This window comes from Miniopterus natalensis, chromosome 7, assembly GCF_054644295.1.
Source record: "Miniopterus natalensis isolate mMinNat1 chromosome 7, mMinNat1.hap1, whole genome shotgun sequence".
In the NCBI taxonomy this organism is placed as follows: domain Eukaryota; kingdom Metazoa; phylum Chordata; class Mammalia; order Chiroptera; family Miniopteridae; genus Miniopterus; species Miniopterus natalensis.
In genome coordinates, this window is record NC_142087.1 from 52,887,396 (window position 1) to 52,912,722 (window position 25,327).

Below are 25,327 nucleotides of genomic sequence, written 5' to 3' on the forward strand. Positions count from 1 at the left end.
GGCCGGCGCTGGGGGCGGGGCCGTCTCCGTCCCGCCCCCGGCTGCCTCCGAAACGCGGTGCGGATCGCGCCAGCGGGAGAGGCGGCCTCGCGAGTAGTTCCGCTTAGGGGGCGGAAGTGCGCGTCCAGATCTCGGCCTCGGACCAGCCAGCAACATGGTAGCATCAGTGCTGGAGACGTCTCACGTGTTTTGCTGTCCAAACCGGGTGCGGGGAGCCCTGAGCTGGAGCTCCGGGCCCGGAGGACTTCTGGCCTTCGGCACGTCCTGTTCCGTGGTGCTCTATGACCCTCGGGTAAGAGGTGGCGGGACGCCTGACCCCGTGTGCCTCTGAGGCTGAATCTGCTGGGTGCTCTCGCTGCGGACCGTAGACGGTGCCCAGCGCCAGGAGGCGGGGTGCGCGGTCTGGGCCGCTTCGGACTGGCCGTGCGGGCCAGGCCTGTCCCGTGGCCGCGCCGCACGGGCTCCTCGCGGTCTCGCGCTCCCCGTCAGCCTGGAGTCGCCAAGTCCCACCAGTGACCCGTTAGCCCTACGTAGATACCCGAATCATGACCACCTTTTCTGAAGCCTTCTGTGGGAACTGTAGTACTGTTAAAAAATTAGTTTGGGCTTTGAAAGATTTGCAATTTAGGTATGGATGAAATCCATTATCATAGACGCTATCTCATTTCTATATTTCCTGCAGTTATTTTATAAACTTTTGTTGTATTGAATTTTGAAAACGTGCCACTAGTATTTTAGCTTTGCAATTGGACATTTTAAAGAAGGTCCATAGGGGTAAAGGTCCTAGGGGATGGGTATTCTAAGCACTAGTTATAAGGCAGGACTTAACCCATTCCCTGAACGTCACCCAGTCGGTTGATTGTTTTTGCATGCTTTCCAGAGTTCGTTTTCCCCCTATTCCCACTGGTTAGTTTTAGACAATACAGTTAGTGTTGCTTCTCAAAAAGAGCCCCAGTATAAAAAGTAAAGTGCTGGAAATTAAAATGCACTGCAGGAGCTAGCTTTATGTATTTCTTGGACTGCTTTAAATTTGATTAAAAATTCATTATCCTCGCACCCTTTGCAGATTCAGATTTATATAGAAAATAGTTGTATTTGCTTTCCATATATATATTTTAAATATTATCTATTGATTTCAGAGAGGAAGGGAGAGAGAGAAACATCAATGATGAGAGTCTTTGATCTGCCTCCTGCACGCCCCTTACTGGGGATCCTGGGCAACCCTAAGATGTGCGCTGACCAGAATCGAAACTCGATCTCTTGGATCATAGGTGGATGCTCAGCTGCTGAGCCACACTGGCAGGGCACACATTTTTATTTTTAATGATAACCTGGTGGCCATGTTAAGGAATATTAACTTATCAAAAAAAGAAATATATTGGGCCTGAAAAGCACTTTGTTTTGTTACGTATTTGTTGGTTGGGCATTTAATTAAATGTGGGAATAAGAGCTAAATAAATGAAATGCTAAAATAAAGTTTGGGGGATGATGTTCATTCAGCAAATTTTTGAGGACCCTCTGTGGGCTAGCCCTGGACTGGGTGGTAATGACACAAAAATAATGGGTAATAGATAACACCTGCCCATTAAGGAATTCTCAATCTAGTGAGAAAATGAACTACTGTAAATTGTTTCCCAGCCTCAAATAACTAATGTGTGAAATATATTAGTTTATATACTTTTACCTTTGTATACCTTTTTCTCAGCCATTAGAATTCCAGTTGGCATATGTGTGGAAAGCCAGTGCAGTTGGCAATAAGTAGAGAGGAACTATAAAGGGAAAGGCACTATAATCACAGAGTTAATGTCTTCAGCACCCCAGGTGTGGAGTAATGGTGAAAGCAGCAATCTGAAGATATCTGATGTCTGAGAACCTTAATAGTTATGGCCTGGTGGTAACCTTGTGTCATTAGGATTTAAAAATCCGATACCAGCCCTGGCTGGTGTGGCTCAGTTGGTCGGAGTGTCAACCTGTACACGGAAAGGTTATGGGCACATACCTAGGTTGTGGGTCCCTGGTCAGTCGGGATACATACAGGAGGCAATGGATTGATGTATCTCTCTCACATCTATGTTTCTCTCTCTCTGTTTCTCCCTTCCTCTCTCTCTAAAATAAAAAAACAAAAAACAAAATACATATCATCAGATGAGGACTGGAAAAAAAAGAACCCAACACTTGATTAGCCATGACATGCAAAGTGAGCCATGAATTTGTACCTATTAATCACAAACTGCTCCACTGAAAAGTGTTTTTTTTCCTAACAAAACCCTCAAATTGGTGTGAGCATGGTAAAGTAAGACCCTGAGACCTGTGAGAACACCAGGAAGAAGTTCCTTATTGAACTTGGGGTGTCAAGACAGGTTCCTCAGATGAGGAGGACAGGAGTGGGAAGGGGGTGGGGGTGGTGAGTAGGAGCAAGGCAGATGAAGACCTGGGAGCTTAGTGTGATGAGAGCACAGGATACTGGGAATGTGGAGTGGTGAAAATAATTAGAGAACTGATGGTTTAAGCCACAGTTACAAGTTTATAAATTAAAGGAAGGTGATTTTGTCTGAAGTAATCCTGAACTTTTTAGCATCAAAAACACTGAAATCTGATTTTTATGAATTTATTCCTCTGTAGGATAGATTCTAATTTACTAACTGGTGTTTTCTTTGTTGAAGAAAAGGGTTGTCATTACCAACCTGAATGGTCACACTGCTCGAGTCAATTGTGTACAGTGGATTTGTAAACAGGATGGCTGTAAGTATTAATCTGATTGTTAAAGCTGATCTAAATTGCTTTCTCTTTCATCACTTCTCTTAATTTACCATTAGCTTATCTGATATTATGCAATTGGAAAACAGAAGAAAAAAGATATGCCCAATGAAATATCTGACCTGTACTTTTACTTTATAGCAACTGAAGCATGGATAACACAGCAGTGTTTAGGATGAGGGTAGAGGCCAGCCCTGACTATGGTAAAATATCCACCATTGCCCGTAGCTCTGCTTGAAAGCCTGTAAGTAGGGCCCATGTTGGGACCCAGGCTGGGATTCTAAAGATTTGGCTTATAGGACGTTTCTGACAAAGACAAGCTATCGCTTTTTAAGGCGGGACATGGCTAAGTGGTGTGCGATATCATAACAGATTAAATACAGAAACAGATATGAAAATCCAGTTGTATTCTAATAAAGTTAGATGTTAAAGAGATTTGCAGAAATGTAAAATAGTGCCTCATTAATTTTTTGTTTCGGAAAATACAGGGTTTTTCCTCACCATAAAAATGTTATTTTTCTTAATATGTAATGGAGTTCATTATTTATTTATTTTGTTGATCCTCACCTGAGGATATTGTTTCCATTGATTTTTTTTTTTTTTTTTAAGAGAGTGGAAGGGAGGGAGTGGGGAGAGGGAAACATTGGTGTAAGAGAGACATAGTCCCACGTGTGCCTCTACCGAGGCCCCGGGGAATGAACCTGCAACCCAGGTACATGCCCTTGACCGGAAATTGAACCTGAGACCCTTTGGTGTGCAGACCGATGCTTTACCACTGAGCCACACTGGCCAGGGCGAGTTCATTATTTTTAAGTAAACTGATAAGCAAGTAGTTTTCAAATTTCTCAGTTTAAATTTCTATGTGTTTAATATTGGTACATATAATCAGTCCATATAAACAAAAGCTTTATGGGATCCTCAAACATTTTTAAGAGCGTAAAGGAGTCCTCACACCAAACAATTTGAAATTTGCTGGACTAGATTAGCTCCAGGTCTCTTAAGAGCATTCTGAGCCAGGCACAAATGCAAAATTTCCTGAATCAGTGAGACTCTACTATGATTTTATCTGTGACATTAAAAGCAAAAAATGTTGATTAAGCTACTTATTTCAGTTGGCAACACAGTACTAATCACATTAGGTCAGTAAAAACCATAAAATAGTAGAAAAGGTGGCCATTAGTGTAGATATTAAAACCCAATTGTAATTCTATTAATTGCCACCAAATGACGTAAAAAACTACTTGAATCTCAGTATAGGGATTTGTTATAAAATACTATTTTGGGCTTGTATATTTTATCTTCCCTTTAAAAGTGAGGTTACATAAAATAAATTGCTTGTGACTCACTAACTATTAGGATTGATTTTTTTCTAACAATAGGGCTCTACCACCAGATAATTTAGATATTCTTTCTAACCCATGTATCAGGTACTTTATAGTGATGCTCAAAATCACATAGTTAGATAAGTGGCTTAATTTATGTGATGCATGAAGAAATTAAATCCCAAGATCACAGTTGGCTCACAGCAGGGTTAGGATAGGAGCCTGGGACTTCTGAGTCCCCCAGCTGCTTCCCCTAAATGTGTAGCAGGTATGCCAGAAGAAACAAATAAATGGAAAATCCAAACCAAAATTATATATTATTTCCCCCTTTTAAAAAATCTAGATTGAGGGACATTCTGCAAAACAATTGGTTGGGATGCTTATTATCACAAAAAAAGGAAGGGCTGGGAAACTGTTCTATATTAAGGGAGACTGAGAAAGGATGACAACTAAATATGCAATATGTGAGTCTTAGATTCTGAATTTTAAAAAGTTATAAACGACATTACTAGGGCAATTTAGGGAAATTTTAATATGGGTTGTATATTACATAATGATATTGTATCAGTGTTAAAATTCTTGAATGTGATAACTGTTTTGTGGTAATGTAGGGGAATGTTCCAGTTCTTAGGAGATCCATAGTAAAGATTGAGGATCAAAGGTCTTGATGTCTGCAACTTTTTTATTAAAATATGTTTTTATTGATTTCAGAGAGAGGAAGGGAGAGGGAGAGAGAGAGAGAAACATCGATGAGAGAGAAACATCAGTCGGTTGCCTTCTGCACACCCTCCCCGCTGGGGATCGAGCCTGCAGCCGGGGCATGTACCCTGATGGAGAATCAAACTGGCGACCTCCTGGTGCATGGGACAAAGCTCAACCAACTGAGTTACACTGGCCGGGTGTCTGCAACTTATTTTTAAGTAGTTTGTCAAAAACAAAAAGGGGTCTGTTTCTATAGTACATATAGAGAGAGAATAAGCTATTAAGCAAATATGGCAAAATGTTAACAGTTGGTGAATCTAGGTAAAGGATATATGAGTTTTCTTATGCCTTTTCTGTAGCTTTGAAATTTTTCAAAATAGCTGGTAAAAAAAGTGAACAAAAATATTTACTGAGATATAATTTATTTCAGCTCCTTCTACTGAATTGGTTTCTGGAGGATCTGATAATCAAGTGATTCACTGGGAAATAGAGAATAACCAGGTGGGTAGACATGTTTATAGTTATAAGAAATAAGCGTTACATCTGTTTTTCATTTTTTTCCTCATTTCTTTTATGTTCCTTCTTTATGAAGTTGCCTCATTCTTGCTTATCAGTAATTCAGATGCTGTATTTTCTGTACTTCACAGGCCCTGAGTCCTTCCCTTTAATATTTGCTCCCATATTCATATACTGTCAGTCATTTCTGTGAATTTCCCCTTATTTTGGAATAATTTTCAAGCTGCTCTTATATGGGCTGTTTGATCTGTTTTCAGTGATAGCAAAAATTAATATTGCTGTGTTCATAGGATAACTGTTGCACTGCAGGTATAGATTTACATAATTCTGAGTGATATAATATGCAATGCTGTGTATAGATAGACCTCTACTGATGGACATTTGGTTGTTTCTAGTTGTAAGAAAAGAGTAAAAGTGAAAAGTTAGTGTGCTAGGTATTAGAACATCTGCCATACAGAAGACATAGATGAGGCAGAATCCTATTCATGAATCATGTATATAGTTTGAAAGCAAAATGTACTTGAATAAAGTACAAGGGTGGCTCCTGGGTAGGTTCTCTAACTTGCCCCACAACCATGGTGCAGGGAGTTCAGAAGAGATTTAAGAGGTTGCCTTTGAGTTCTTAAAGTGTGAGATGATTTCCTTGGGAGGAGTTAAAGGGGTGAGAATTCTTAGTAGGAAAAATAGCATGAATAAAAGCTCAGGTGAGAAAGGAGACAACCTGTTCAGGAGTATCCAGTTTTAATCAAAGTCCAAGATGTCTTTGGGGCAGGGCTTTCTAAAGTGTGTTGAGAGGATTATTCTTAAGTTCCATGAAAAAAGGAATCTGTGGCCAATCAAGTTTGGGAAACACTGCATATGCTATACCTCTCTTAGAGATTCCAGTGCACACGAGCATAGTGAGGGCCCTGAAAAGCTCTGACATGGATGAACCTACTTATCTTTGTTTACTTTGAATTTCCCAAACTTGTTTCAAGTCTGAACTTTTATTTTTTTCCTTTTAAATCTATTAGTAGCCCTTGTAACTCTAAAGAACACAGTTTTGGAAATGTTTCTAGATTGTGGGTAGTGATACTAGAGAAGCAGAATAGGAGACAATCCTATGGGAATTTGAATACTTGCTTTAGGAGTTTGTTTTTTATTAGCAGGCATTGGGAAGTCATTGATGATTTCTAAGAAGAAGAGTATGAATATCAAAAGATTAGTCTGACAGCCATGGGACAAATTAAAATAGGAAAAATATGAAGGAAGGGATATGGGATGTATTTTGGAAGGAAAAATGATTTTGGTGTTGATGCATAGTTATAAAAGGAGTAACAAGCTGGTGGTTAGGGGATTGAGAAATCAAGAACGGTGGGCTTGTGTTTTAGGGTTTCTATAAAGGAACATAGGCAAGTAGGAGGGAAGATGTGGATTTCAGTTACAGACATGTCATTTGACTTGCTGGTCAGGCACCCAGACTTTGTCCTCTGAAAGCCTGGAGGTGGGGATTTTGGAGCCACCTAGACTCAAATGAGAGCAAAGGGATGTGTAGCAAAATTAAATCCTGTTTGTAATGATTTTGGCAGAGGAATCCAGAGAAAGCGATTTTAGCATTCATTTTTGAGACCTAAGGTAAGACTTGGCAAGACTCTTTTCCTTGGTGCTGCCCCAGGCTTCTCCTGTCAATAAAGAGGACTGTAGGCTAAGCAAGTATCTGATGGCAGGCAGCAAACTTAGCTTCGAAGGGGCCAGAGGAGAGGATGTGAAGCCAAGCAGGGAGGAGGGAAGGACCAGTGGTGTGAAGGGAGATGAGGGTTTAGGGAAAGGGGCCGCGCGTTGTAACCTTAGGGCTTAAAGGTTCTTTTCCATATGCTTTTCCATGCACACAGGTGCTCAACACACCTTGGCTTCTAATAACAGGAAATAATTCTAAGCTGGTATAATGAGAGGTTCCAGTCTTTGAATAGTGAGCATTGTTTTTTAAAAAGCTGGTAAACTTGAGAGATTTCTTTTGTTTGAGTTTTTAAAATTCTGTGATGGTTGAAATATAACCCTGCTTAAAGATGTGAAGTATTTTCAGTAGATTTAATTATTTAAGGCATAATGATACAGACTCATATTTAAAAAGTTTGAATATAGAAAAATTTAAAGAAGGGAAAAAAACTATATACAAAATCTCAACAGAGTTAACATTCTGTGGAACTTTGTCTCAGATCTCTAGTTATGTTTGTACAATTATACATACAGTATTTGAGTTATTTAAAATGTTTTTCAAAGAAGCCAAAGGTTAATGGTGAAAGGAAGTTCAGACTCTCATACATAAATATTAATTACCTTCTGGAGTGGCAGAGTTCTGCCTAAGTAATTGGGAAGCAGTTGAGGAGACACTTAAGGGACACCTCTATTTCGGAAGACAATTTATGGAAGATACTGGAAGTGGTGGAATCTCACAGTAGAAATGATGCCACAGTGAAGAATCTTGCATGGCAAGCTGTGGACTTGATAAACAAATGGGTTCCCAGTTCTGTTTGCCATTTTTCCATTTTGCAGCTGTGTTTGATTCGGGCAAGTATCAAGTGGGTATGCTAAAAATACTAGGTAATAGTTTGATGGAGAATAGAATATTTACTCACTCTCAAAGTATACTCACATATTATCACCCCCAAAATTTAACTTCACAGTGAAAAAATCTTTTCACTGTGAAAAGACACTACTGTTACTAAGATATCAAGGTTAACCACTAAAATTAGGACAGACTGACTTCATGGATGTGATGCACTTAGGTAGTAATGATGTCAAAATGTATATCCTGAGTCTGTTCATGACAAAACTTCAGACTAATCCAAAAAGGACCATCCACAAAGGTGGCCTATGTTCTTCAAAAATCTCAGTGTCATGGACGTCTTAGTAATAAGCACACGCTTATCTACATTATCCTTCTTATTGGCTATAGTGTATGTCTACAATAATTTAATTTATTCCCTATTAATAATTTTTGGTTGATTCTTTTACTATTATAAAGAGTGTGTGACTGATGCCTGCATCCTCCACCAAAACCCCAAAACAAACAAAAAAGGAGTGTGTGATGAATATCCTTCTGCATTTGCCTTTTATTATTTGTTACACTATTGCTGTTAGCACCTCAGAGTACATTCTTAGATGTGAGATTGCTGTGTCAAGGTTATGCATGTTTTGTGTGTCAATAATATGGTCAGACAGACTTCTTGAAAGTTTACATTCTCTTTAACTGAAAGGACCTATTTTAACAGTAGTACCATTAATCCTGTGGTTCCAGTTAAATGAAGATGAAACCGGTAATTCCCTTTTTTATCATAATGCTTTTGTCATTTTTTTCTGATTCAGCTTTTCAAAGCGGTCCATCTCCGTGGTCATGAAGGACCTGTTTATGCAGTGCATGCTGTTTACCAGAGGAGGGCATCGGATGTCGCATTACATACATTGATAGTTTCTGCAGCTTCCGATTCCACTGTTCGAGTCTGGTCCAAAGAGGGTTCAGAAGGTTTGTTTAGACTTTATAGTAAAAATTAGTGAAGTAGTAATTATCAAATGAATGACAACCAAAGAACAGGCATCATTTTTTAGTCTCTCAAGCAGCTTTAAAAATGTTCTAATTCTAATCCAAATGTTTGTGTTTTTTTGCACTTTTTCATAATTCCTTATACCAAATGATTTGTAAGTGTAAATTTCCTCTAGCCTTTTCATATATGTAATTCTGTTCTCTGTAACCCTGTTAAACATTCATCATTTCAATTCACATGGTCAGTGGGGGCTCAGGGTTGACTTCTCTCATATCCCTGCTGATGTGACAATGCTACCCAATCTCTCTAGGTGGATAAGCTCAGAGTTAGTTGTTCATGGTGTTTGTTATTATTTTTTAGTAACATGCCTTCAGACCTTGAACTTTGGAAATGGATTCACTCTGGCTCTCTGCTTATCTTTTTTGCCAAATACTGATGGTGAGTATCCTTTTAAGTTCATATTAAAAGAGCAATATATTTTCACATCTCCACATGACCAGAACTGAAAAGAAAAATATTGGGTCTCAATTTCGTATCTTAGTTTTTTCATGAAACAGGTTGGGACCTAGCTAATATACTTTTGTTTTCAATATTCAAATAATATGAGCATAGAACATAAGATTAAGGGAGGCTACTAGGAATTTTGGTAGCTGTTGAAAATTTAAATGGCTTAATATATAATCAAGATTGATACTGCTATTTATCAAATATATTGCTGATGTATGTACATCTAATTTGGGAAAATTGTCTAACTCTTTAGAAGGTGAAGGTCTGGAATAGGCTGAAAAAATACTGAAGATCGACCATGTGAGCATTTCTTACAAGAGGACAGCCCCTTTACATCCTATGTAATGACAGTTTTGCCTAAGACCACTTAAAATCTCCAAACAGAAAATTTTCCCTTTTGCTATGAAACCCATCTGTACCTCTGTTTGATTCTCCTTCACAAAGATGATGGCCAGTTTGAGTCAGTCTGTCTCTGTGCCTCCTCAGTAACCTGGAGAAGAGGCAGGTGAGAGGCAGGATCTGGAAACCACCAGCTTCTGGCCTTTTGGGACAGGAGCTGCGACTTCATGGTTTTATGTGATGCTTCCACTTGTAGGAGGGCTCCTTTGGAGGAGGAATTCACACATTCTGATTTCATAGTATAGAATTTAATTTCTTCCAACATACACTGAGGCCATGTGACTGGAGTGTTTTGTTTTTGTTTTTAGGGGATTTAAAGTGAGAAAATCTTGGAAAAATTCACTTTGTAGCAAGGAGTTTCCTTAGAAAAAGAGTTCCTGTTTTATTTTCCTCCACAGTTAGGACTGTCCCTTGGTAATGTGAATTAGTTTTTTGTGCTATTAAAGAAAACCAGTTTTACACACCTTTCATAGCTTTTTAAGCACATATTTAATTACATGCTTTTTTATTTGGTTCCCAATTGCTTCAGGAAGTTTGTTTTACTATTGAACTTTCAAACAAAATGTAAGGTCCTCAGTGTAACAACCATACCATTACATTTTTGTGCAGTAACCATGATGCCAGACTGATAGTAGCTCTTCCATTTTATTATTCAGTTGGGCTAACTTTTCATATTAACCTTCTGGCTGACAGTGAAAATGCTCCCAATTGCTCTCAAACTTCTCTATTCACTGCTCCTTCTATCAAAATACATATAATGGAAAAAAGGACTCTTAATCAGTAGTCATTCATTGCCAAGCAACCATTTATTTTTTAAAAACATATCTTTATTGATTTCAGAGAGAGGAAGGGAGCGGGAGAGAGAGAGATAGAAACATCAATGATGAGAGAATTGTCATTGATCTGCTGCCTCCTGCACACCCCCGACTGGGGATCGAACCTGCAACCTGGGCATGTGCCCTGATCGGTAATTGAACTGCAGTCTCTTGGATCCTAGGTCCACGCTCAAGCGCTGAGCCATGCCTGGCCAGGTGCCAAGTAACCATTTAATAGAACATTTTAGAGTGTTCACTTTATTCCTGTAGACATTTATTGAGTGCTTTCAATTTATTTGTTCAATGATGTGAGAAATAGAAGTCAGGGTACTTTATTTAGAGCTTAGAATCCAGCATAGGTGATAATCATAACATGTGGTGGAATACTTAACAGCAAAGCCTCTTTCCCCCCCAGTACCAATATTAGCATGTGGCGATGATGACTGCAAAATCCACTTATTTGTTCAACAGAATGATCAGGTAATTAATTTTATTAAGAGACTGACATTAGCTTTTGCTTAATTATATTTCTTAATATAGACTATTTCCAGATTATAGAATTTTAGGAATGTTCTCATCTGAACAAAAATAATTCAATGAGAGTATTTTTTACAGCTCTCTGTTAAATGTTTTACCTCTCTCTGAACACCAAGCAACTTCTGCCTTTACTACCAGGTTCAGAGTTGTTAAGGGGAAACGGATTGTTAGGTGGGGGAGGGAGAGAAAAAAAATACTGTGGTAGTGTTTTTTCTTTAAAATTTTAAATGAAGTATGTCATACCTACACTGAAAACTCTCTCTGGTAGAGTTTATTTGTCCTTCTGAGCCTTATGTACACTTGGAGTGGTTAAACTAGAGGAGGGAATTTCTAGAAAGGAGGTTGGTTAACTCTGGGCTCTTTTATTTAATAGTGGAGATACTGGTTTCTTTGCATTTTGTAAGACAGTTTGAAATGGTTGTGAATATCCAACTACCCACCTTGTATCTATGTTACATCATAGTATATATCATTCTATTTTGTAAACATTTAGAGTATTTAAGCTCTACAGATATTATATTATCTATTCAGCATTGCTCAATTAGGTGATTTTGAGATTTTTCATGAGATGTCTATCTTATGTCTAATCAAACAGTGTTCCCAGTTTTTTAAAAAAAGATGCACTAGCTGAGACCAAATGAAATCAATATATATATGAAAACATTAAGTTCTTACACCGAGACTGATGATTTTATCTTACTAGTTTCAGAAAGTGCTTTTTCTCTCTGGACATGAGGATTGGATAAGAGGCGTGGAATGGGCAGCCTTTGGTCAGTATGAAATTTTGCTAAAGTACATATGATGGGGACAAGTATGTGTAGCTTCCAAGAAAGCAGCCTCCTATGTTTTAATTTTAAATTTTCTTTGTATGTGATATTTTTCTGTTGTCCCAATTAGAAAAGAGGATACTTATCCCTTCTTATTAACTGTTAATTGGGGTGGTAGAAGATGAAACAAGTTGATGTTTAAAAGAGAACACAGCTGACATTCTTGAAAAGTTCTTTGTATATCTTAATAGACTGTATATAAGAATACCACATGCCACAACCATTTATTAGCATTATATGTGTATTTGCCAATGTTAGTAAAACAATGTAAGTCAAATGAATGAAGGGTAAGAAGGCAAAGTCTAATTTTTTTCAGGAAATATAGAAATTTGCATTTCGTAGAGGAGAAAGTCTTATACCTAAATTTAAGAAAATAATGTTTTAAAAATAATAAATTTTGTTTTTTTTAATTAGGTAAAGATCTTTTCCTAGCAAGCTGTTCACAGGATTGCCTGATACGAGTATGGCAGCTGTGTATAAAATCAACATCATTAGAAACTCAGGATGATGATAGTATAAGACTGAAGGAAAATACTTTTACTATAGAAAATGAAAGTGAGTAAAAATGAAAATATTTGATATAATAATATTTAGGTCTCCTAGCTGATTTATTTATGTTTCACTATATACCTATATGAAGGTTAGTTTTTCAGAAATATCAGGGCCCTACACGAAACTTGATACTATGCATTTTTTCTTTTTTAAATTTTTATGGAATGATGAGTCATTTTTCATATTTGAAACTTCTAAACCATATTAGTGAGACTTTTAAAATGTTTTCTCAATAAATTAATTTGTATAATTTTAGCACAAGAATATCTAAGAAATAATGTGAATTATCTGTACCTTTGTTGGAAGATGTTCTACAAGACAAGCTAAATCCCTGCGTTTGAGGAATATATGTAATTCTGATTTTCTTACTCTCTGGCATCAGAACAATACTCCTGCATGAGGTATTGATCCTGTTGAAATACTGTATGTGGAGAAGTTATTTTTGTTTGTTTTTTGAAGAACACTTTTTTATTTTCCTCTCCTCACCTTAGGATATTTTTTCCATCACTTTTCAGAGAGAGTGGAAGGGAGAGAGGGAGAGAGAAACATCAGTGTGAGAGAGAGACATCAACTGGCTGCCTCCTGCTTGTCCCAACCAGGGCCAGGGATTAAGCCTGCAACCAAGGTATGTGCCCTTGGCTGGAATAGAACCTGGGCCGCTTCAGTCCTCAGGCTGACACTAGCCGCTGAGCCAACCTGTCTAGGGCTGAAGACAGTATTTTTGGATGTGTATCTAAATTGTAAAGTTAGTTCTCAATGAGCATTGTTCCCCCAGGAATTCTCTTGTTTTTACTCTTCTTGGTTATAAAGCCAATAAGAGTTGAGATTTTGGTAACAGTTTTATGGGGGGGAACAAAGAAATACTATAACCAGCATATTATGAGTAGCTATTCCCAAACTTGAATTTTTTGGTGATATTTTTATGAATTATTTTATTTGAGAGGTCATAATAGTGGTTTGATTCTCTTTATTTCTGCATTTATCTTAATTTTTAAAAATGGCATTTTAGATCATTATACTTTGATAATGAGTGAGCATAGGTAGGAGGCTGGCACATCTGTTTTCGCTTTTAAATTGCAGTATAACAATAGCTATCCCAGAAAATATTAAAAATAGAGCACATTCTTTAATATTTATTTATGACCAGGTAGAGACAAAAGTAGAGAAAAATTTATCTTTCTTTAGAACTTTTTTCCTCCTGCAATTTTGAATAGTGGGTGAAGTTAATGAAATTTAGAATGCATGTTCTTTTTGTTGACTCTGATAAATCATGTTTTTTCTGGAAATGAATGTACAACTGACTTGGTTATGAAAATGTTCTTTTTAGAAGAGCTTTGAGGAAACAATGCTTCTTCATTACTTTTGTTATAGGTATTAAAATAGTATTTGCAGTTACTCTGGAGACTGTGCTGGCTGGTCACGAAAACTGGGTAAATGCAGTTCATTGGCAGCCTTCATTTTACAAAGGTAGGAAGAAAAACACATATCCCTCATTTCAGTTAAATCTCACATGCAGAATTTTAAGCTAACCAACTAAACTGGAGGGTATTTTTTAGTGTGATTAGAAATCTCAAATGCAAGACATTTTCAAGTTGACAAAGTATAATACTGCAGTCCTCTTCTGCTGGACACTCAGTCCCGCTGAAAATTGTGCTCCTGAGCAGGAAAAGGATGATTCCTGCCGTGGTGCTGAAACTGCTCACCCCTATTAGCTTTTTTCCTGAAAAGTTTCAGATTAGTCTTTATGGGATTTAAGAGAAATTTACTTTTCAGGCAAACTTCACTGAATCCTTTACCTTTGGCAATACAAAGTTGGTAACACATTTATGAAAAAACAAGACTCCCCTCCTCCATTTGCCCTTAACCTCCATTTATGGAGTGATGGTTGTGTGCGTGCTCAAGCTGGTACTGGGTGTAGAGCTGAGTAAGGCACAGCCTCGTATTCTTCCCCACAGCCCCTTCCCCAAGACAAAAATGGAGAATATCAATAATTAATGTTCAGGTAACCACAATTCAGCTTTTATTACATTATATCATACTTGCTACAGTTTAAGAAAATTAGGTATTATTGATATTGAGGACCCCTATGTATTCTTTCCTGAATCCTTGCCCCTCTGTCCTTAGGGGCAACTACAGTACTGAATTCAGGACCTTAGCATTCCCATGCATGTTTTTATACATTAACTACACATCAATGTAGCCATAAACGATAGTTTTACAGCTATTGAAATTATATCAGTGTGTACTCATGCTCTTACAACTTGCCTTTCTAGTGTAACATGCTAAACATTTGGAGTTGTATCCATGTTGATTCATGCAGCTCTAGTTTTATTTTTATTGCAGTTTAATATTACCTCATCTAAACATACCACAGCTTGTTTACCTAGTTTTGCTATTGCATTGCTGAAGTGAATGTGTTTGCAGTATTCATGTTTTTTCTCTCTGGTAATCTACAAACATGATGCCTGTTGAAAACCTAAAGAAATTATTTTATATTTTTTAGATGGTGTTCTATATCAGCCAATGAGATTATTGTCTGCCTCAATGGATAAAACCATGATTCTCTGGGCTCCAGATGAAGAGTCAGGAGTTTGGCTAGAACAGGTAAAAATATGAATATTTAAGGAATAGAAAATTGGGTTTAGAAATTGAGTATTTACTTCCCAAGTCTATATTCCTAGAGCTGTAGATGTTTGCTCTTTGTATATGTTAAATGAGTGAGAACATAATCTCTAGAATCAATGGTTTCTATTGATTATGAATTGTTTTTCTGTCTGTAATTGCATAGGTTCGAGTAGGTGAAGTTGGTGGAAATACTCTGGGATTTTATGATTGCCAGTTCAATGAAGATGGCTCTATGATCATTGCTCATGCTTTCCATGGAGCATTGCACCTTTGGAAACAGAATGCAGCTAACCCAGTAAGAAAAGCACTTTTAAATAAAGCATTTCTGATCAAGTAGAGTGAATCCTAGTGAAACCTAGGTTAATGGTGTTGTTTTACTTATAACACTATACAGAAACAGTACAGGCATTTAAGTTCAAATGACATCACTTCTTTTTTAAACATTATACTGTAATTTACTAGGTAAGAAACTCATACTTTTCTAAGAATAAAAGTATTAATTTCTCTACCATTGTTGAGGTATTGAAATTTGCACATATGTAAAATTTCTACATAATGAACTTTAAGCTATGTAAATTTTAATTTCTACCTTTAAGCTACATAAATTTTTTTATGGTAGTTTTTCCTAAAATGTGTAACTTCTCTGTCTTAAAGAAGGTAACGTAGTTTGATATTTTCTTTTTGAATGGCTAGGTACTCCATAGATAAAAGTTGAACAAATGACTGACAAAAGGACATTCTGAACATCTGTTATTTTGTGATGGAATATAGCGATGCTGTCAGGGGTTGTTAATATGTGTAATTCTACATGGCCCTCCAAATATTGGACCCTTTTAGCTTTTTCTTATAATTTTTATCTCTTCTCAAAAAGAGGTAATCTTCTTCCTCTAATCATGCTCAACATTATTCCATCCCTTACTTTCTAATTTGCTTCTTATCTGCTGTTTGGATATGGAGAAATAAAATAGGAACATAGTGGCTAAAAGCACAGGCCTTGGAGCTAGACATCCTGGGTTCACATTCTGCCCCAGCACTTACTTACCAGCGGTGTATTGTTGAGGACATTACCTAAGGTCTGTCTCAGGTTTCTCATTTGTAGAATGTGGATAGTGATAGCACCTACTGATAGGACTTTTATGATGCCTAAGTGAGTTAATGTTTGTACAGTATAAAAAACAGGGCCTGGCATATACTGGGTACTAGGTAAATATATTTTAATAAATGAAAGAAATGAGAACATTGAGTGAAATGTGAGTCAGCAGATTCCATCTGTGCATCTGATGGCTTCCTTTATAAAGTAAAAATTCATGGATTTGCATAACCCTTAATTTGTGGGCTTTGTAATAGGTGTGTTATCTATGAGGATTTGACTTCTCATTACATAGGGTGACTTTACATAGGGTGACTTGTTCTTTCCCTTGTGTCTTCTATTTGTAGTTGACCTTCATGATTATTTCCACTATTAAGTAAACTAGGGAATTAAATAAGAAATATTTTCACGGATAAATTTAATTTCATTCTTAATTTGGAACTCCTTTAAGCCGTATTTCAGGTGATCTTTGACGGCCTTCATAGAAAAAAGCATCAGATAAGTAAGGAGAAACTCAAACCAGAAGACAGAATTCACTGTACTTGTGCTTATAATTTTTTTTTTTTGTAGTTAGGAATTTGTATTTTTTGCCTTTGTTCAGAATACATGGAATTGGTAAATGCCACATGCCTTTGGTGAAGTACAACTGTTACTACTTTATACAAGTATGAGATCGAGTTTAGGAAAAAAGACAAGAGGTGATGACAGACACACAGTGGAAACACCACATCGTTTCATGGCAAACCGAAGGGGATGTGGGAAGCTCGGCTTCATTTGACTGCTAAGTCCCAGGGTATAGTTGCGTATTTGCTCATGCACATGGGTGGTAGGAGGGAAGGGGGACAGCAAAGACACAAAAGAAGTACACAGTGGGATGAGAAAGAAAGTAGAAGGGCTGATATCTCCAAAAGAACAAAGCCAACTATATCTGGTGAGCCTCAGAAGTTGTGCTTATAATTTGGCTTCAAATAATAATAGCTACTTACAAGTATTGAGGGTTTTTTTTTAAATCTACTTTTATTTTTTAGAGCAGTTTTAGGTTCAAATTAAAATTGAACAGAAAGCATGGAAGGTTCACATATACCCCTGCCCCCACACACGCACAACCCTGTGCATTGTCAACATCCCAAACCAGAGAGGTATATTTGTTATAATTAAGAGTGATTTTTAAAAACAAATACTGCCCTTTAGGACTTACAGTGGATGACTGTACTGATAATCCGAAAGTACAGAACTTTGTTCAGAACTTTTGGAAACTCCCATTAGTGTTAACTTTAGAATCAGTTTTATGTCACAGAGGAAATTAATAGCATTTCTTTATCATAGCCTTTTTTGACCAGAAAATAATATAGCTTAGCTTAATCACTTACCCCATTCATCAGACTTGTCTTTGAATGACCTTTTAGGTATTTAAACAAATTTAATTTTCTTCTTAAGACAAGTTTTACCAGCATTTGAGGTTGTTCAGAAAGGTGCTTTGTGGCCCTGGCCAGGTGGCTCAGTTAGTTGGAGCATCATCCCATACACCAAAAGGCTGCGAGTTCAATCCCTGTGGGGGCGCATATGGGAGGCCCCCACATCCATGTTTCTCTTTCACATCCATGTTTCTCTTTCACATCCATGTTTATCTCTCTCCCTTCCTCTCTCTCTAAAATCAATAAAAACATATCCTCGGGTAAGGATTAAAAAAAAAGGTACTCTATGGACCAGTCATACGACATTTTTTAATAATATCTAGTATGTGCTGGCATTGTTCTGTGTGCTTTACAAATATACACTCATTTAATTCTCATAATGAGTCTATGAATAATGTAATTTTACAGAGGAGTTAATTTAGGCACAGAAAGGTTAAAAAGTATCTGGCTTCTAGGAGGCATTCCATAAATAATGAATGGAGGGTAATTTCCCAAAATTACGGCTTTAAAGGACACAGGACATATTTGAATGTTTGGGTTCTAATATGCTTGACTGGAGAACAGATTCTATTATTTAAGATCTCATCTTGCTTACTTAGCTTTTCACCTTGCTTGGGGCCTTCAGTCTTTCCCAGTATCAGACCTTCACCTTGCTCAGGGGCTTCAGTCTTTCCCAGTATCTGACTTTAGGGCTGAAGGCATTATCAGACTTTATTTTGAGTAGTGGTAGTCTTTGATTATTTTGATGTGTCATGAGCACTTTCATTACAGAGAGAGTGGACTCCAGAGATTGTCATTTCAGGACACTTTGATGGTGTCCAAGACTTAATGTGGGATCCAGAAGGAGAATTTATCATCACTGTTGGTACTGACCAGACAACTCGACTTTTTGCTCCATGGAATAGAAAAGACCAGTCACAGGTAAAATGTCATGTTTGACTGATCCACTTTAAAAAACATACATGAGCATGTGAAAAGTGAGGCAACATCATTAGCCATTAGGGAAATGCAAATTAAAACCATGATGAGATGTCACTACACCTCCTCTAGAAAGGCTGAAGTAAGAAATATTGTAATAAGTGGTGGTAAGGATACAGAGCAATTGGAACTTTCATACATTGCTAGTGGAAATGTGAAAAGATACAAGCACTCTGGAAACAGTTTGGTATTAAAAACTTAAACATACGCATACTCTTTATAATTCAAATAATTCAAATGTTAGTTGTCAAATGTATTTACTTAAGTTCCACACAAAAGTTCTGTTATGCCTTATAATTAATTCATTAGGAAACATTACCAAGTCTGCAGTAAAAGCTAATTTCTAAAATCATAGTGTTAGATAACAGTGGTTAAGAGTGTTTTTTTCTCAGGAAACTTTTGATCATGGCCCTGAGCTCAAAAAAATCTCAATGAAACTTGACCACTGGTAAGCCATTGGACTGTGCTATGCAATAGAGAAAGTCAGTATACTCAGCTGCAGTTGCTGACAAAAATTCATGGAACCCAATTGTGGGTCATTCCGTGAGTGCTAATGAAATTTGCCACTGACATTGCTTCAGTAGCATGTGGTAGATTCAAATTAATAGAGTTGAGGACATGGGGAGTAATATAGTCAAATGAAAAGGCAAATGATTTGGAGTGACTTTCTCTTGCTCATGGTGATTTGTTATCGATACAGCTCAGTTGTTTATCCATGATCCATTAAAAAAAATTAATAAATTGGACTTAACAAAAATGTAAAGTGTTTCCTCTTTGAAAGACACTGTCAGGAAAATAGGAAGGCAAGTCATAAACTGGGAGAAAGTATTTACATATCTGAAAAGGTTTATATCCAGAATATATATAAAACTTTTCCGAACTCAGTAATAGGGAAACAAACAGTTTAATAAAAAAATGGGAAAAGATTTGAACAGCTATTTCTCCAAGGAAGACATATGGCTGGAAAATAAGAATAAGAAAAGATTCTTAACACCATTAGTCATTAGGGAAATGCAGATTAAAGCTACAGTGAGATACCATTACACACCTGTTGGAATGATTCAAGCTGAAAGACTGACTAGTGTCGATGAGGGAGTGGGCAACTGAAACTCTCATATACTGCTCCTAAATGTCTAAACCCCTTTGGAAAATACTTTGGCAGTTTCTTAAATATTTAAATATACATCTCTCATATCGTCCAGCCATTCTACTTATAGGTAGTATGTACCCAAGAGAAATAGAAACTTATAGCCATGCAAAGACGTGTACACAAATTTTCATGCCTGCTTTTTTAGTAAAAGACAACAACTGGAAACAATCCAAATGTCTTCTCATTAGACAAATAGATCGACAAATAGTGGTATATCCATACAAGGAAACATTTTATTACTCAGCAATGAAAAAAATTGAACGTTGTTAAACAACAACATGGGTGAATCTGCCCCATGGTCATATCTCTATGGCTTAATAAATGATTTTGTGTCTGATATTTGGTTGTTGAAAAGAATTCAGATTTGAAATGCATGATCATTTTTGTTTATCCTATTTTAATACCCAGGTGACTTGGCATGAAATTGCACGGCCTCAGATACATGGTTATGACCTGAAATGTTTGGCAATGATTAATCGGTTTCAGTTTGTATCTGGAGCAGATGAGAAAGTTCTTCGAGTATTTTCTGCACCTCGGAATTTTGTGGAGAATTTTTGTGCCATTACAGGCCAATCACTGAATCGTGTGCTTTGTAATGTGAGTATCCCTCTAAACGTTTTAACTAAGTCTAATTACTTCATTTAAATTTTTAAAATTTTTGCTTAAGGCTATAAATGGAGAATATAGGTAGAAAAGAAGTCAAATCATTTTATTGGCTTGACAAACTTTTGTGTGCATTGTGGCATGCAGTAATTTAAATATTAAATATTTAAATATTAAAACCAGAAGTTTTGTAACAAATTAGCCCAAGACACTAAAATATTTAAATGTTGAATTAAGGTATGAATACTATGTATCATCACTGTGATTTGATGGTTAGCATATAGTTTCATATGAGATAATTTGATTGATATAAATTACAGAGTTTAACAGATCATTGACATTTGAGATGGCTCTCTGTAAAAAAAAATTTTTTTTTTTCTAATCCTTACTCGAAGATAGTTTTTCCATTGCTTTTCAGAGAGAGTGGAAGGAAGAAAGAGAGAGAGAGAGAAAGAGAGAAAGAAACATTGATGTGAGACACGTTGATAAGTATAAAACTTATTGATAAAGATAACTATATAGACAAATGCAGAATAGTATACCATTGTCGGTTGCCTCTTGCACACTCCCTGACTGGGGCCAGGTATTGAGCCTCCAACCGAGGTACATGCCCTTGACCGGAATCAAACCCCAGACCTTTCAGTCTGAGTGCTGAGGCTCTAACCACTGAGTGAAACCAGCTCAGGCTGTAAAAAAAAATTTTTTTTTTTTAAATACATTTTTATTGACTTCAGAGAGAGGAAAGGAGAGGGAGAGAGGGATAGAAACATCAATGATGAGTGAGAATCATTGATCAGCTGCCTCCTGCACGCCCCTGACAGGGGATGGAGCCTGCAACCCAGGCATGTGCCCTGACCGGGAACCGAACTGCGATCTCCCGGATCCTAGGTCCATGCTCAACCGCTGAGCCACGCTTGGCCGGGCTGTAAAAAATTTTTTAAAGAAAATACTCTGACTCCCTTTCTGGGAAACATCTGTGTTTACATGAGCATCATTAGGGATGTGCCTATGAGACTTTCTTGGAAGTAGAGCTCTGGGCCTTCCATTTTGAGCTCACTCTTTGCTAGAAGCCAGCCCAGTGCATTCCCTATCATACCCTGAAACACAGTGAGCTTTTAGGGTTCGATGAGCTCATGGATGAGAGTACACCCAACTTTCTGAATTGGATAGAGGGTTGGGGGTTAGCTGGAGCCTGTCTGATTGCCTAGCATTGCCTCTGTTGGTTCAGGAAATGGAAGTATGGGCAGATATTCACACAAAGGTGATCTTTAAGCTGCTTCTCAGCATTTCTGAGCATGACATTTTTGTAGTGCCTGAGGAGGTAACAGTAACTTTCAGCGTTTAAAACACATGCCATACTTTTTATTACAGCAAGATGGCGATCTTCCAGAAGGAGCTACTGTCCCTGCTTTGGGATTATCAAATAAAGCTGTCTTTCAGGGTAAGGCTTTAGCCTCCAAAATTATCCACTCTGTAGCGGTACATAAAACCTACTTACACACTTGTATAAGATGTACTTAATATTCATTGCAGCCCATATTTTTTAAAAAGTCACAGTACATGCATCTGTCTTCTTTGTCATGTTTTATTATAAGTACTCTGTACACATGCAGAGCCTGAAATAGGTGCAGCTTTCACAAAGTGTGTCTTGGAGCACTACAACCACAGATGCTAATATGGGTTGCCGAAAGAATGTTCCATAGTTTTAAAAGTTTGGGAATTGGTAGGTCAAAGAAAAAGGAAGGGATCCTTATAGAATTGACTGGTGCTTCTAGGAGCACATTTTGAAAACATGAGTAGTAGAAATACCCTTGGCTTTGTAATCACATGGATATGGCTTTGAATTACACTACTTTGAAGTACCACTATTTTCTAACTGATGGCCGTAGTATTGGAACATGTATAGGAGACTTAAAGATGGTGATTATTCATGATGTTATATGTTTCTTTTAAACTAGGAGATATAGCTTCTCAGCCATCTGATGAAGAAGAGCTGTTAACTAGGACAGGTTTTGAGTCTCACCAGATGGCCTTTCAACCTTCCATACTTACTGGTAAGAACTGACAAAAAGATGATTTAATAGAACCATTAGTACTTATATTTGCCACTGCTGACCTAAATAAGTGCTCTAGCATTTACTTTTTTATTTGAATGGAAATAGAAAAAAATAACTGCAGCGCTATGAATTTATTGTAGAACCTCCCACTGAGGATCAACTTCTGCAGAATACTTTGTGGCCTGAAGTTCAAAAACTGTAAGTTAAACTGTTAGCAGTTTGGTCTGATTGTGTCATAACTTGCAGTTCCCCCCCATCCCTCCAACTTGTTTTTTCTTTTCTTTCCTCTTACCTACATTTCCCTCCCTGCTCTAAAGATCTTTTAGTGGCTTTCATAATGCGTGAGAATCAATCTTCATATAGGTTTTTATATTGCTATGTCTTATATTTACTAGGTTTGCTTATTGGTCTTAATTTTTAAAGTAGATAAGCATAATATTGTATATATATGTATGCATGTGTGTGTATATATATGTTTTTAAGACTTTTAAGATTTGTTATTCTGTTTGTCTTTTTTTCCCTTGGTGGTTCCCCATCAAAACCTTTCTATGATTTATTATTTATTGTACTGGCTGCCTGGGGGTGAAAACTTGTATTTTTTTCTTTTTCTTTTTTTTTAACCCTTACCCCAGGACATGCTTAGAGAGAGGAAGGGGGAGAGAGAGCATCCATTGTTCGCCTTCCGTACATGTCCCGACTGAGATTGAACCTGCAACCTAAGTATGTGCTCTGATTGGGAATCAAACCGGCAACCTTTCAGTGCATGGGATGATGCTCGAACAACTGAGCCACTCGGCTGGCCAAAACTTGTATTTTAATCTAATTGTTTAAGTTGTATTACTTTTAGGAAGTTGGCATATTTCTCCAGTATCTCTTTTCCCCCAAATGTTTGCCTGGGCAGAAATTTAATGTTCCCTAAAAGACTATGTTTACTAGAGAGGTTGATGTTATTCTTTTCACAATTTAAAACTTTGCAGCATGAGGATATTTACTAATTAACAGGGGTCATGCATTTTCTCGTTTTAAATTTTAGATATGGACATGGTTACGAATTGTTTTGTGTTGCTTGTAACAATTCAAAGACTCTGCTTGCCTCAGCTTGTAAGGTAGGGAATTTTACTTTTTATTCTACTTGGTCACAGGTATTTGAGTCGTTAGGCTCCTGCAAGTTTGGTAGTAATTTTGTCAGAACACTGTGTGTATGAATGGCCACTGGTGCCTGCTTTTTCTGAATCTTACTTTCTTAGTCTCCTTTTCTTTCTGTTTCATTGAAAGCTTGCCGTTGCATTTTAAATCTATTTCAGCTGCACAATTTTAATCCTAAATACTTGATTTGAACTGATTTATGTCCCTACTCAAAAATTATTTAATCAGGTATCTTAAAATGAGTCCTAAAAATATGATAAATTTTAAATAATTGGAGTTCTGGAGACACAGAAAAATGAGAAGATGAAAGTTAGAGGGCACTCCATCTGGTGGCTTTTTTTTTTTTTATTAAAAAATATATCTTTATTGATTTCAGAGAGAGGAAAGGAGAGGGAGAGAGATAGAAACATCAATGATGAGAAAGTCATTGATCGGCTGCCCCCTGCACGCCCCCGACTGCGGATGGAGCCCGCAACCCGGGCATGTGCCCTGACTAGGAATCGAGCCCTGATTGCCTGGATCCTAGGTTGATGCTCAACCGCTGAGCCACGCCTGGCCGGGCCATCTGGTGGCTTCTTGACGACACTCTTGGTATGGACCTGAGTGGAGTCCCTCCGCCCGTGCCAGGGTGAGGCAGGGTGGTGCCCTGCTCAGCCAGCCAACAGCATGAAACTGCAGAATAGTGCACTGGAAACATTTGCTTGGCAGACTCATCTTGAACTCATTATTCAGTAGTTATCCATATGCTGTGGAGTGAAATAATATAATATTTATGGAGGATTGCTTGAAGGTTCTGAGATACACACATTCCCCTAAATTTTCTAAAATTTATTTACTTGTTTTAAGCATAGTGATGAGAGCTGTCATTCTGGATGTTCCACTGTCCCTGCTTTTGCTGTGGCTTCTTGCCACTGGCCTGTATTGAGAGGCACCATAAGAGATACTGCTGTGTCCTCCTGCTCCACCCCCTTGCTTGTTGCCCTCTCTGTGAGGGTGGTCCTGAGAGTACTTCTTTCTGATGCAGAGGCCTGTGGGAAGAATGAGGCTTAGTAGCAGGAATAGCTGTGCTTCTACGGAGCAGCTAGTTTGTTTTAGTTTTGGGCACTGTCAGTCATATAATTGATTTTTTCCTTTCCGAGTTGGCTCACTACAAGCATGTGCAACTGACTTTTGTTTTTTTAATTTGTGTACTTTTTCTGTGTGTTTTATATTTTAATAAACAGTGGAAAAGAGGCATGGCTAATAACGTGGCTTGGGAAGTTTAAATCTGAATGTTTGTGTAAACTCACCTGCTCAATAGAAGGGCCCATGGGAACTTCTTGTAGCTTTATCTTCCAGGCACCAATCTCACGGTAGCTGAGTTTCTTGAATTGAAGGTGCCAGTTGACATTTTGTTTTGACTGGTAAAGCAAATGATTAGATGCATCTTTATTTTAAACTAATGTTTTCAACAGCTTTATTAAGATGTCATTAGTGTTCTGTAAGTTGCATGTTCAAAGTGAACAATTTGATAAGTTTTGACAAATGTTGATACCTGTGAAGTCATCACCACAATCCAGATAACATACATATCCTCTCATTGAATGTGGGGGCAGCTGTTCCGATCAGGTTTGTGCAAGCCATGCATACACTCAAGCAGCCATGTCTAAGAGACCTACGGTTGACATTGATCTTGGTACCACCTACTCATGTGTGGATGTCTTCCAGCATGGAAAAGTGGAAATAATTGCTAATGATCGGGGGAACCAGACCACTTCAAGTTATGCTGCCTTTGCTGATACCAAATGATTGCTTGGTGATGCTGCAAA

The 25,327-nt window shown here is 37.6% G+C and overlaps 1 protein-coding gene across 5 annotated transcripts in view; it reads left to right on the plus strand.

Moving 5' to 3' along the window:
* Window positions 1-117: 117 nt before the first annotated feature.
* The window catches only part of ELP2 (elongator acetyltransferase complex subunit 2), a 38,663-nt gene continuing 13,453 nt past the window's right edge, over window positions 118-25,327 (plus strand). For 4 of the 5 annotated variants that reach the window (XR_001601938.2, XM_016195968.2, XM_016195969.2 and 1 more), the window contains exons 1-17: window positions 119-292; window positions 2,664-2,742; window positions 5,212-5,282; window positions 8,643-8,799; window positions 9,179-9,256; window positions 10,955-11,019; window positions 11,780-11,846; window positions 12,318-12,458; window positions 13,827-13,922; window positions 14,959-15,059; window positions 15,244-15,375; window positions 18,357-18,506; window positions 20,122-20,310; window positions 21,688-21,757; window positions 22,275-22,370; window positions 22,514-22,571; window positions 23,407-23,479. Coding sequence is in view for 4 of the 5 variants with exons in the window: in XM_016195968.2 (XP_016051454.2) it covers window positions 155-292; window positions 2,664-2,742; window positions 5,212-5,282; window positions 8,643-8,799; window positions 9,179-9,256; window positions 10,955-11,019; window positions 11,780-11,846; window positions 12,318-12,458; window positions 13,827-13,922; window positions 14,959-15,059; window positions 15,244-15,375; window positions 18,357-18,506; window positions 20,122-20,310; window positions 21,688-21,757; window positions 22,275-22,370; window positions 22,514-22,571; window positions 23,407-23,479 (1,761 nt within the window). In the remaining variant the exon portion in view is untranslated. Of the gene's footprint in view, window positions 293-2,663; window positions 2,743-5,211; window positions 5,283-8,642; window positions 8,800-9,178; window positions 9,257-10,954; window positions 11,020-11,779; window positions 11,847-12,317; window positions 12,459-13,826; window positions 13,923-14,958; window positions 15,060-15,243; window positions 15,376-18,356; window positions 18,507-20,121; window positions 20,311-21,687; window positions 21,758-22,274; window positions 22,371-22,513; window positions 22,572-23,406; window positions 23,480-25,327 lie in introns of all 5 variants that reach the window. The other variant, XM_016195970.2, reaches the window with a different exon arrangement.